General features: G+C 36.9%; 1 protein-coding gene across 1 annotated transcript; it reads left to right on the plus strand.

Annotated features, from left to right (window-relative positions):
- Positions 1-389: 389 nt before the first annotated feature.
- Positions 390-10521, plus strand: LOC133554660 (zinc finger protein 664-like). The gene is made up of 2 exons (XM_061903659.1): positions 390-663; positions 7941-10521. The coding sequence occupies exons 1-2, from the start codon at positions 486-488 to the stop codon at positions 8969-8971; spliced, it is 1209 nt and encodes a 402-aa protein (XP_061759643.1). The 5' UTR covers positions 390-485; the 3' UTR covers positions 8972-10521.
- The last annotated feature ends 2868 nt before the right edge of the window (positions 10522-13389 follow it).

The raw sequence follows: 13389 nt of genomic DNA on the forward strand, positions 1-13389 counted from the left end.
AATTATTGGTAATTAAAAAGATGACCATGTGTATTGAAAAGCTGACTCACTAAAATAATATCATTCTTGAACCAATTGTTGAGGAAAATAGATTTAGTAGTTCGACCTCTTTGCTCTTCTTTCTTTCCCCGCTGTCGTAAAATAGGGATAGACATTTAGGTTCATTTGAAGAGCCACATTTTTTGGCTCGGCTCTCTAAAATTGTGTCTTAAAATTAATGTAATAATGTAAAAATTTTGTTAAATACAATATTTATCATTAAAATTACTTTATATGTTCAACATACAGCACATTTTGACCAATCTCAGAAAATACGTTTTTAACATAATGATCCGTTACATCAAAAAAGATCGTTCACGAACGACCCACCATCACTACCGTAAAACCTCCACCAAGGAGGGAAAGAAGGCGGAAGTTAGCAAGACGACCGTGAATGAAAACGCCCGCTTGCCCGATTTTTAATCGAGTAAAAACATTTAAAAAAAATGTTAAAAGTGTTGGTCAAGGAACGACTAATGGCGGCAGCGGATGAAATATTCGCTCTGTTTGGAAAAACGATCTCTTCGTACGAGGAGGAACTTTCCAGAACCAAAGAGGAGAACGAGCGCCGTCGACAACACCTAGAAGCTGTTTGCAAGAGTGGAATTGTGCTACAATTTGAGGGTAAGTTTAAAAGTTAAGTGACTTTCCACAGTTAACACATCTCAATTTGGTAATAATATATCAATCTGTGGGCGGGGTTTGTTCAAGTCTTTTTTTTAAATTTATTTATTTTTTTATTCGAATGAGACCAAAACGTTCTGTAAAATATTTGAGCATTGATCGGGACACTTGAATCAATGCAAACCAACTTACTTCAGCGTCAGTAAGTTGGATATCTACTACTGGAGGCAAAGGACAATGCACATTTTTGATTTGGATTAGGGGTCACCAACCTTTTTGAAACCAAGAGCTACTTATTGGGTACTGATTAATGCGAAGGGCTACCAGTTTAATACACACTTAAATAAATTGCCAGAAATAGCCAATTTGCTCAATTTACCTTTAACTCTATGTTATTATTAATAATTAATGATATTTATATTTGTGGAAACACTGATCATCTTAATGATTTCTCACAATAAATATATATTTTGATAACATGTTTTAAAATCCAATATGCACTTTGTTAGAATATATAACAAATTGGAGCAAGCTATATTTCTAACAAAGACAAGTCATTATTTCTTCTAGATTTTCCAGAACAAAAATTTTAAAAGAAATTCGCAAAGACTTTGAAATAAGATTTACATTTGATTCTACAGATTTTCTAGATTTGCCAGAATATATTTATTTTTTATTTTAATCATAATAAGTTTGAATAAATATTTCACAAATATTCTTCGTCCAAAAAACTGAAGCTAAAATGAAGAATTAAATACAAATGCATTTATTATTCTTTACAATAAAAAAAATACTTGAAAATTGATTTAAACTGTCAGGAAAGAAGAGGAAGGAATTTAAAAGGTAAAAAGGTTCATGTGTTTCAAAATCTTAAAATCTTTTTTAAAGTTGTATTTTTTTTCTCTAAAATTGTCTTTCTGAAAGTTATAAGAAGCAAAGTAAAAAAATAAATACATTTATTTAAACAAGTGAAGACCAAGTCTTTAAAATATTTTCTTGGATTTTCAAATTCTATTTGAGTTTATTCTCTCTTAGATTTAAAAATGTCGAGCAAAGCGAGACCAGCTTGCTAGTAAATAAATAAAATTAAAAGAATAGAGGCAGCTCATTGGTAAGTGCTGCTATTTGAGCTATTTTTAGAACAGGCCAGCGGGCGACTCATCTGGTCCTTACGGGTGACCTGGTGCCCGCGTTCCCCGTGTTGGTGACCCCTGCTTTAGATAAAATCACTTATTTGCGACTTGCCAACAGAATAAATGGCGGCCTTGTTTGTTTACCCAGCCAACGAATAGGGAAACAACTCGCAGGTCACGTGATGGACCTAATTTCTCAAACTTTTTTCAACAAGCACCACCTCAGAAAACTCTGAAATCCACCATCACGACCATCATCGAAATACAGTAGCGCAGTAGGTCTAAGTTAAACATGACCGATAAATGCTTTAATTGTAATAGTGGAAATTATCTGTATCAGTTTCAACCTTTCGATTTTTCCCAGGAGACTCCCGAATTTTAGTGCCCCTCCTGCATACCTGCCAACCTTGAGACCTCCGATTTCGGGAGGGGGTGATGGGGGGGATGCCGGAGCGTGGTTGTGGCATTGTTAACAGGGGAGGAGTATATTTACAGCTACAATTCACCAAGTCAAATATTTCACCACTTTATAGATATATATATATATATATATATATATATATATATATATATATATATATATATATATATATATATACATATATATATATATATATATATATATATATACATATATATATGTAAAAGAAATACTTGAATTAACTCTTCCGGCACGCTTTTATATATATATATATATATATATATATATATATATATATATATATGTATGTATAGTATATGTAAAATAAATACTTGAATTGACTCTTCCGGCACGCTTATATATATATATATATATATATATATATATAGTATATATAAAAGAAATACTTGAATTTCAGTGTTCATTTATTTACACATATACACACATATAACACTCATCTACTCATTGTTGAGTTAAAGGTTGAATCGTCCATCCTTGTTCTATTCTCTGTCACTATTTTTCTAACCATGTGCATGTACAGTAGATGGCAGTACTGTCCTGTTTAAGAGTGTCACAACATTGCTGTTTACGGCAAACGAACTACTTTACGGTAGACGAAAACGTGACTGCTGTTGTTGTGTGTTGTTACCGCGCTGGGAGGACGTTAATGAAACTGCCTAACAATAAACCCACATAAGAAACCAAGAACTCGCCCTTCATCATTCTACAGTTATAACGTCATTGGGCAGACACGCTGTTTATATTGTGGGAAAGCGGACGTGAAAACAGAATGTCCTCACTCAGGTCCGCATGGAGCGGGAGGGGGCGTGGCCTCCAGCTCCGCCTGAATTTCGGGAGATTTTCGGGAGAAAATTTGTCCCGGGAAGTTTTCGGGAGAAGCGCTGAATTTCGGGAGTCTCCCGGAAAATCCGGGAGGGTTGGCAAGTATGCCTTCCTGAAAATCTCGTGGGGCAACCATTCTCCCGATTTCCACCCAGATAACAATATTGGGGGCGTGTTTTAAAGGCACTGCCTTTAGCGTCCTCTACATCAGTGGTTCTCAACCTTTTTTCAGTGATGATAAAGAAGTAAAATACAGCACTATGTCATCAGTTTATGATTTATTAAATTGTATAACAGTGCAAAATATTGCTCATTTGTAGTGGTCTTTCTTGAACTATTTGCAAAAAAGATATAAAAATAACAAAAAAAATTGTTGAAAAATAAACAAGTGATTCAATAATAAATAAATATTTCTACACATAGAAGTGATCATCAACTTAAAGTGCCCTCTTTGGGGATTGTGATAGAGATCCACCTGGATGCATGAACTTAATTCTAGACATTTCTTCACAAAAAAGAAATCTTTGACATCAATATTTATGGAACATGTCCACAAAAAATCTAGCTGTCAACACTGAATATTGCATTGTTGCATTTCTTTTCACAGTTTATGAACTTACAGTCATATTTTGTTGAAGTATTATTCAATAAATATATTTATCAAGGATTTTTGAATTTTTGCGATTTGCGATTATCCTGTCATCACGTCCGCTTCTCCTCCATACAAATACCGCGCCGGCCAAGTCACATAATATGTGCAGGTTTCACACACACACACAAGTGAATGCCAGGCATACTTGGTCAACAGCCATACATGTCGCACTGAAGGTGGCTGTATAAAAAACTTTGAGTTTGAGTTTATTTCGAACATGATACATCACATTTTCCAGTGTCTCTTTTCAACATGTTCAAAAAGGAGTTGGAAGAACCAGAGCTTATTTATCATACCCCTTTTCTTTTCCATAACAGTTGCTAAAACTTTTGTTCACTTCCTGTATCCCTTTATGGAGGATGCCTGTGTGTGACTCAGTTTAAGGTGGGGAGACTGGTGCACAGACAGTCACCACACCATCCTTGACAGATCCGGGTCAGGGTCCAGTGGCATGGAGTCCAAGACGACCGGTGACCCTTTTCTGCTGCAGCCTTCTACCGCCATCGGGGCCGTTGTGGTAGTTCTTAAATCTACCGTCTTTCGCCTGCTCCGCCGTTGAGGTCTTCACCGTATCCCTGGCTAGGGGGCAGTCAGGTACTAGGCCTTTGCCAAGGGCCACCAGGGGTAACAGTAGTAAAGGGGTTAACCTCCTAGTGCCCCAAGACCCCATAGAGGAGCCTCCACTGCCGGATGCACTTTAATGTCATGCCCAGGACACATTTTTTTAAATAATCACTTAGTTAAGTGATTCTTGGGCGTACCACTAGATAGAGCCCGGTTATTAATCCATCCATTAATTTTCTCCCGCTTGTCCGTCATAATTTTGACAAAATATTACAATGGGGGTGGTATAGCTCGTTTGGTAGAGCGGCTGTGCCAGCAACTTGAGGGTTGCAGGTTCGATCCCCGCTTCCGCCATCCTAGTCAGTGCTGTTGTGTCCTTGGGCAAGACAATTTACCCACCTGCTCCCAGTGCCACCCACACTGGTTTAAAATGTAACTTAGATATTTGGTTTCACTATGTAAAGCGCTTTGAGTCACTAGAGAAAAAGCGCTATATAAGTATAATTCACTTCACTTCCCAATCAAAAATGATTTAATATGTTAATGCATACATCATCAGCCAAATTAGGAGCCTTTGTAAACAGTTTGCTTGCTTACTGCTTAAAGAAAAGTTTACAATATTATTTGATGCAAAAGTTTATTTTGATTGCAATTAGGGCTGGGCGATGCGGCCTTTTATTAATATATCGATATTTTTAAGCCATGTCACGATACACCATATATATATCTGGATATTATGTCTTAGCCTTGAATGAACACTTGATGCATATAATCACAGCAGTATGATCATTCTATGTGTCTACATTAAAACATTCTTCTTCATACTGCATTCATGTATGCTACTTTTAAACTTTCATGCAGAGAGGGAAATCACAACTAAAACTATATTTGCTAAACAGTTATTAAGCAGTGGCACAAACATTCATGTCATTTCCAAAACAGAAAGTGCAAGATTGTCGGAGACGTTTTTAAAAAAGCTATTAGTGCACTTTTGTGCATGTCACTAAGATGACATATCAAAACAACACTAAATTAAAGTACATTTTTTGTACAGAACGCCACTACAATAGTTTAAAAAAAAATAAATTGCGCTTTTGTGCATGATGTCACACAATATATTTCAATACAGTAAGTGTCAAATAAAAATGAGCTGCATAATAGGAAATCAAATAGTGTATGTCCTTCGTTCTGTGGTAGGTTCCTGCGGACGTTATCTCCTTCTGTTGTTGACTTTTTTTTCATACGGTGTTGATGTGGAAATTGTTGCTTAGGCATTTTGTGGGTGTGGCACCGAATGGAAATGTTGACATGCGGTTTCAAGCACACTTCATTCTCTAGTGCAGGGGTCGGCAACCTGCGGCTCCGGAGCCGCATGCGGCTCTTGGATCACTCTGATGTGGCTCAGCTGCATACTTGCCGACCCCCCAATTTTTCGGGGAGGTTTTCCGGATTTCAGTGCCTCTCCCAGAAATCTCCCAAGGATAACATTCTCAGGTTTTCACCCGGACAACAATATTGAGGGCGTGCCATGATGGCAATGCCTTAAACGTCCTCTCGACCATGTCGTCCCGTCCGCTTTAATACTATGCTATCTGAGTGCCGGCCGGCCACATCTAGTGTGCGGCTGCTGACTCAACGTGCAAGCGACTGCAAGGCATACTTGCTCAACAGCCATACAGGGTTGTGATATAAACAACTTTAACAGGGTTACATTATATATTTTCATATTAATGTGCGGGCCGCGTGTCTGAGACCCCTGGTTAATACATAGTACAAACCAAAAAAAATAATACTTTGTACGCTGTGTTATTTCATTTTAAATTTCAAAAGAATCTTGTGGCTCCCATAGTTTTCTTTATTTTGTGAAACGGGTCAAAATGGTAAAGTTTGCCGACCCCTGCTCTAGTGGGTGACTTTTTAAATGATGCTAGAAATTAGCAGTGCTGCTACTTTTTGTAGCAACGCTTTTGCCGCATAATTGTTCAACATCTTCCCGCTTGAAGTCAAACCACCGCCAGACGGTGTACCCCGTGCTGTTTTTCTTGGGAATTAATTCTTCTTCCATTTGTTACCAGATTCGCACCTCACCGTTAGCACCCAAGCTAATGTTACCCATGAAGCTACCTCTCTGCTCGGCGAGGGCGTGTGACGTTGCACGCATGACAGTATGTGACGTATGTAAGAAGGTGCGCTTGTTTTAAGTCTCTGTGAGAAGGTGAGACAAGAAAGAGTGGGAAACGCTTGCAGTGTAACGCCCGCAGCTAAAAGCAACTGCGTGAGAACATATATTCGAATATCACGATATAGTCATTTTCTATATCGCACAGAGACAAACATGCGATATATCGAGTATATCGCCCAGCCCTAATACATATACATCCAACACACATTGCGTACCAGAATAAAAATAATAGACATTACAGTATTTACAAATGTATACTGCGTACAGTGTGTTGCTGAAAGAGCTACACAGGGCCTGCAGTGTCATAAAAGGGGGAGAGACTATAGGGCAGAGTCAGCTCTATGGATTATCTTGTACACCAGGGGTCACCATCGCAGCGCCCGTGGGCACCAGGTCGCCCGTGAGGACCAGATGAGTCGCCCGCTGGCCTGTTCTAAAAATAGCTCAAATAGCAGCACTTACCAATGAGCTGCCTCTATTTTTTAAATTTTGTTTATTTACTAGCAAGCTGGTCTCGCTTTGCTCGAAATTTTTAATTCTAAGAGAGACAAAACTCAAATAGAATTTGAAAATCCAAGAAAATATTTTAAAGACTTGGTCTTCACTTGTTTGAATAAATTCATTCATTTTTTTACTGTGTTTCTTATAACTTTCAGAAAGACAATTTTAGAGAAAAAAATACAACCCTAAAAATGATTTTAGGATTTTTAAACACATATAACTTTTTATCTTTTAAATTCCTTCCTCTTCTTTCCTGACAATTTAAATCAATGTTCAAGTATTTATTTTTTTATTGTACATAATAATAAATAAATATTAATTTAATTCTTCATTTTCGCTTCTGTTTTTTGGACGAAGAATATTTGTGAAATATTTCTTCAAACTTATTATGATTAAAATTAAGAAAAATTATTCTGGCAAATCTAGAAAATCTGTAGAATCAAATTGAAATCTTATTTCCAAGTCTTTTTAATTTCATTTAAAATATTTGTTCTGGAAAATTTAGAAGAAATAATGATTTGTCTTTGTTAGAAATATAGCTTGGTCCATTTTGTTATATATTCTAACAAAGTGCAGATTGGATTTTAACCTATTTAAAACGTGTCATCAAAAATATATATTTATTGTGAGAAATCATTAAGATGATCATTGTTTCCACAAAGATAAATATCAATAATTATTAATAATAACAGAGTTAAAGGTAAATTGAGCAAATTGGCTATTTCTGGCAATTTCTTTAAGTGTGTATCAAAGTGGTAGCCCTTCGCATTAATCAGTACCCAAAAAGTAGCTCTTGGTTTCAAAAATGTTGGTGACCCCTGTTGTACACAGTGGTGATCATTCTGGCAAGGCACTAATTTAATGTTCATGGCATTAAACACTATGCACACATACGGTACATAAATAAAAAATGCGTAGCAAGTTTATGGAGAAACATCTCAAGGATCATTATCTGAGCTAAATTGAGTTTGTATCCCGCAGACGTCCAGCAGCTGTTTGGTCTTCAGCCGCAAGCGGTGAGCTCCACTTTAATGGAGGGGGATCCAAAGCCCTCCTACATTAAAGAAGAAGAGGAGGAACTCTGGATCACTCAGAAGGGCGAGCGTCTTCTAGAGCAGGAGAAGGCTGATCTCATCAAGTTTCCACTGACTGGTGTCTCTGTGAAGACAGAAGACCACACAGACAAACCACCTGGGTCCTCAGAGCTTCATTACAAACCAAGCAAAAGAAGCTTGTCGCAACACCTGACAGCAGAAGTCCACGGAGACCACAGTGGAGGATCACAAGCAGACCACCTCTTAGCTCCACTATCAGATAGTGATGAGACCAAGTCACACTGCCCTGAGGATGAAGACAGAAATGATGCCCAAGAACCTTTGAGCAGTGATACAGACTGTGAAGATGATATTTGGACTCAAACTGACAAAAAGCAATCGGAATGCTCCAACAAGAAGACGGTTAAAGAACAATGGGCTTGCTCCATGTGTGATAAAAGCTTCACTCAGAAGTGCAATTTGACCCAACATATGCGGACACACACCGGAGAAAAACCTTTCATTTGCTCAGTTTGCGGTAAAGGATTCTCCCAGAAAGGCGCAATGGTAGTACACATGAGGAGACACACAGGAGAGAAACCCTTCAAGTGTTCAATTTGCGACCAAAGATTCTCTCGCAAAGTCAACGTGGTTACGCACATGAGAACGCACACGGGAGAAAGACCCTTCAGGTGCTTAGTCTGCGATAAAAGCTTTTCCCAAGACGCCACGTTTCGCTCGCACATGCGAACGCACACCGGGGAGAGACCCTTCAGCTGTTTGATTTGCGATAAAAGATTTGCTCGAAAGCTAACCATGGTCTCACATATGAGAACGCACACGGGAGAAAAACCTTTTAGTTGTTCATTTTGCGATAAAAAATTCTCTCAAAAGTCCAAAATGGTAATACACATGAGAACACACGCAGGAGAACACGTGTTTCAAGAAGGGTTGGGGTCAGCTTTAGATAAAGAATAACATTTTTAAAATTGGTGCTTCAACGATCAGTCGGCCGACACGTATGATTGATTTTTAGTATTTCAACTAAGGAAACTCCTATTGATCTTTTTGACATTTTTCATGGTAATAATATTCAAAAGTCAATACCCAGAGCAGGCTTAACTATATTAAATAATGTAACCTTACCAACCACAGCCATTGGATTTTAATATTTTGGAGGGCGAGGACCAATGGTGTAAATGGCAGCCCTCATATGTGATGCATTTATTGAAGGAAAATTGAAAGAATTATTATATAAATGGTGGAATATTTTTTTTTTTTTTGTCCAACGAATTTTGACCCTAACTTCAGTCAATTTTTTTTAGGGATGTAAAGATTGCTCGTAAATTGCTGATGGTTCATACGACCGTTTTAAATTTTAATTTGCATACAGTCGGGATTGAGTACCGCACATTTGAAAAATGTATGGCGATTTCGCTCATTTCCTGGAACTAACTGCAAACTAGCTTAATTGCCAATGACCTATTGTTAAGCACATTCGACGATACCATTATCCATCCATCCATCCATTTTCTACCGCTTATTCCCTTTTGGGGTCCATATTTGTAATCATTTTGGCTGCAATAAGATGATATGAAATGTTCATATTGTTACATCCATAGTGTTTACTTCAGTTGTCCCTAACCTTTTGGAGCCCAAGGACTGACCTCTGAATAAGGTAATAAAAGCTTATAGGTTACACAGCTAACAACTATAACCATGGAAACATATTTTGCTTATATCGTTTCCTAGAAATTGCTAGTATTGTATTTTTTTTGTTTGAGTTAATCCTTTAATCCATTCTTAAATTTAATTTCATATAAATATAGGCTGTAGTTGTTTTTTCACTCTAAATTTGTATTTATCCTATCTTGTTGAGAAAAATTGTTGTGCATTATTCAATATCATGTTGTTCTTTGCTTTCTGCATGATTTGACCTATTTTTTAATTATACTAGCTCTGAAAATGTATGTATAATAATTGCGATTTCCCGAATCACAGGTATGTGTTCTCTATAACCAACATTGTGGATTATCCTAACTCAACTTTTTTATAGTGAATGAGGTATGCTCTTGTAGTTGTTTCCCCGTATGTCCACATAATATCGCAGACATGCATAATGCCATAAAACAATAAAAAAATATATAAAAAAATTTTGGGGGGTTAAGGGTCTATTTGAAATTATCCAGTATTAGTTGTGTTCATGAAGTTATTGACTGTCTGATGCTTTCCAGGCAGTGATTTACTGTCGGTCACATGACATACTGTATCGCACTTGTACCTGAACATACCAGTTTAATCCGAATACAACTGTAAAGCATTTACTTTGGAGTGTAGACCTATTTGATGATTTCTGGCTTTTTTTTTGTCACTTTCATGCTCTTCTCTGTTGAACTTCTGTTTCAGGATGTAAAAGTGCAATGTATACTGTATATATAAGTTGTATCTGCCTAAGTAGCCCTCTACCTTTTAAATCAAACTTGAATTTAATTTGATGCATGTTTTATACTAAAATTATGAGAAATACATTTTTCAATATTTTTTTTCAGTCCGGAATAACAAATTTGACATAACGTTGCATAGCTCCATGACATATCTTTGACACAGAAACCCAATGTGGCTTTTTACAAGCCAAATCATGGGGTACCTTGAAATTTTTGTGGGGGGGAAATTTGCCAATATATTCATATCAGTAACTAAGGAAGTATAAGATATACACTATATTGCCAACAGTATTTGGCCACCTGCCTTGACTCAGATATGAACTTGAAGTGCCATCCCATTCCTAACCCATTGGGTTCAATATGATGTGGGCCCATCTTTTGCAGCTATTACAGCTTCAACTCTTCTGGTAAGGCTGTCCACAAAGTTGCAGAGTGTGTTCGTAGGAATTTTTGACTATTCTTTCAAAAGTGCTTTGGTGAGGTCACACACTGACGTTGGTCGAGAAGGCCTGACTCTTCAAGTCTCCGTTCTAATTCATCCCAAAGGTGTTCTATCAGGTTCAGGTCAGGTCTCTGTGCAGGCCAGTCAAGTTCATCCACACCAGACTCTGTCATCCATGTCTTTATGGTCCTTGCTTTGTGCACTAGTGCACAGTCATGTTGGAAGGGGATGGGGCCCGCTCCAAACTGTTCCCACAAGGTTGGGAGCATGAAATTGTCCAAAATGTTTTGGTATCCTGGAGCATTCAAAGTTCCTTCCACTGGAACTAAGGGGCCTAGTCCAACTCCTTAAAACAACCCCTCACCATAATTCCTCCTCCACCAAATTTCACACTTGGCACAATGCAGTCCGAAATGTAGCGTACTCCTGGCAACCTCCAAACCCAGACTGCTCCATCAGATTGCCAGATGGAAAAGCATGATTCATCAGTCCAGAGAAGGTGTCTCCACTGCTCTAGAGTCCAGTAGCGACGTGCTTTACACCACTGCATCCCACGCTTTGCATTGGACTTGGTAATGTATGGCCCGTTCTTTCACAAATGTTTGTAGAAACCGTCTCCATGCCTAAGTGCTTGATTTTATACACATCTGGCCGGGCTAAGTGATTAAGACACCTGATTCTCATCATTTGGATGGGTGGCCAAATACTGTTGGCAATATAGTGTATGTATTAATTGATATTTACCTCTTCCTATCATGGTATTCAACCCCTGCAATGCTCCCTTTGCATCTGTTTATGTTCTACTATGTCTTCATAGTTTATTTTTGAACATTTCTGTTTGAAGTCCCTTTCCAGCTACCTCACCTTGAGATTGTCACTAACTTTTTTTACTTGAATTACCAAGCCAATTAACTAATTAACTTATTTATATCTGCTGTAATTATTTGTTTTCCATAGTAATTATGAATAGTTTTAATTCCTTTTAAAAGTTGAAGTTGAAGTACGAATGATTGTTACACACACACTAGGTGTGGTGAAATTATTGACTCATCACCCTTGATCACCCCCGGGAGGAAAGGGGAGCGGTGAGCAGCAGCGGTGGCTGCGCCCGGGATTCATTATTGGTGATTCAACCCCCAATTCCAACCCTTGATGTTGAGTGTCAAGCGGAGAGGTAATAGGTCCCATCTTTATAGTCTTTGGTATGACTCGACCGGGGTTTGAACTCACAACCGACCGATCTCAGGGCGGACACTCTAACCCAGGGGTCACCAACCTTTTTGAAACCAACAGCTACTTCTTGGGTACCGATTAATGCGAAGGGCTACCAGTATGATACACACTTACATAAATTGCCAGAAATAGCCGATTTGCTCAATTTACCGTTAATGTATGTGTATATATATATATATATATATATATATATATATTTTTTTTTTTTTTTTTTTTTAAATAGGTATTACTATCTGTCATGCCGTCGTACATTTTTTTTCCTTTTACGGAAGATTTTTTGTAGGGAATAAATTATGAAAAAAATACTTAATTGAATGGTTTAAAAGACGAGAAAACAGGAAAAAAAATAACATTTTAAAACATATTTTATCTTCAATTTCGATTCTTTAAAATTCAAAATTCAAACGCAAAAAAGAAGAGAAAAACTAGCTAATTCGAATCTTTTTGAAAAAATTTAAAAAAGAATTAATGGAAGATCATTAGTAATTTTTCCCTGATTAAGATTAATTTAAGAATTTTGATGACATGTTTTAAATAAGTGAAAATCTAATCTGCACTTTGTTAGAATATATAACAAATTGGACCAAGCTATATTTCTGACAGACAAATCATTATTTCTTCTAGATTTTTCAGAACATAAATTTTAAAAGAAATTCAAAATACTTTGAAATAAGATTTAAATTTGATTCTAAATATTTTCTAGATCTACCAGAATATTTGTATTTTATTTTAATCATAATATGTTTGAAGAAATATTTCAAAAATATTCTTCGTCGAAAAAACAGAAGCTAAAATAAAGAATAAAAAAAAAACGTATTTATTATTCTTTACAATAAAAAAAATACATTTACTTGAACATTGATTTAAATTGTCAGGAAAGAAGAGGAAGGAATTTAAAAGGTAAAAAGGTATATGTGTTTAAAAATCCTAAAATCATTTTAAAGATTGTATTTTTTTCTCTAAAATTGTCTCTCTAAAAGATATAAGAAGCAAAGTAAAAAAATAAATGGATTTGTTTAAACAAGTGAAGACCAAGTCTTTAAAATATTTTGTTGGATTTTCAAATTCTATTTGAGTTTTGTCTCTCTTAGAATTAAAAATGTCGAGCAAAGCGAGACCAGCTTGCTGGTAAATGAATAACATTTATAAAAAATAGAGACAGCTCACTGGTAAGTGCTGCAATTTGAGCTATTTTTAGAACAGGCCAACGGACGACTCATCTGGTCCTTACAGGCTACCTGGTGCCCGCGGGCACCGCGTTGGTGACCCCTGCTCTA

The sequence above is a fragment of the Nerophis ophidion genome, linkage group LG01 (assembly GCF_033978795.1).
Source record: "Nerophis ophidion isolate RoL-2023_Sa linkage group LG01, RoL_Noph_v1.0, whole genome shotgun sequence".
NCBI lineage: Eukaryota > Metazoa > Chordata > Actinopteri > Syngnathiformes > Syngnathidae > Nerophis > Nerophis ophidion.

What these genes read in the sequence shown, in the direction of transcription:
- LOC133554660 (XM_061903659.1), top strand. Translation starts at nt 486, where the DNA reads ATGTTAAAAGTGTTGGTCAAGGAACGACTAATGGCGGCAGCGGATGAA. An exon ending in AATTGTGCTACAATTTGAGG is followed by an intron (nt 664 to 7,940) that starts GTAAGTTTAAAA and finishes TGTATCCCGCAG; the next exon opens with ACGTCCAGCAGCTGTTTGGT.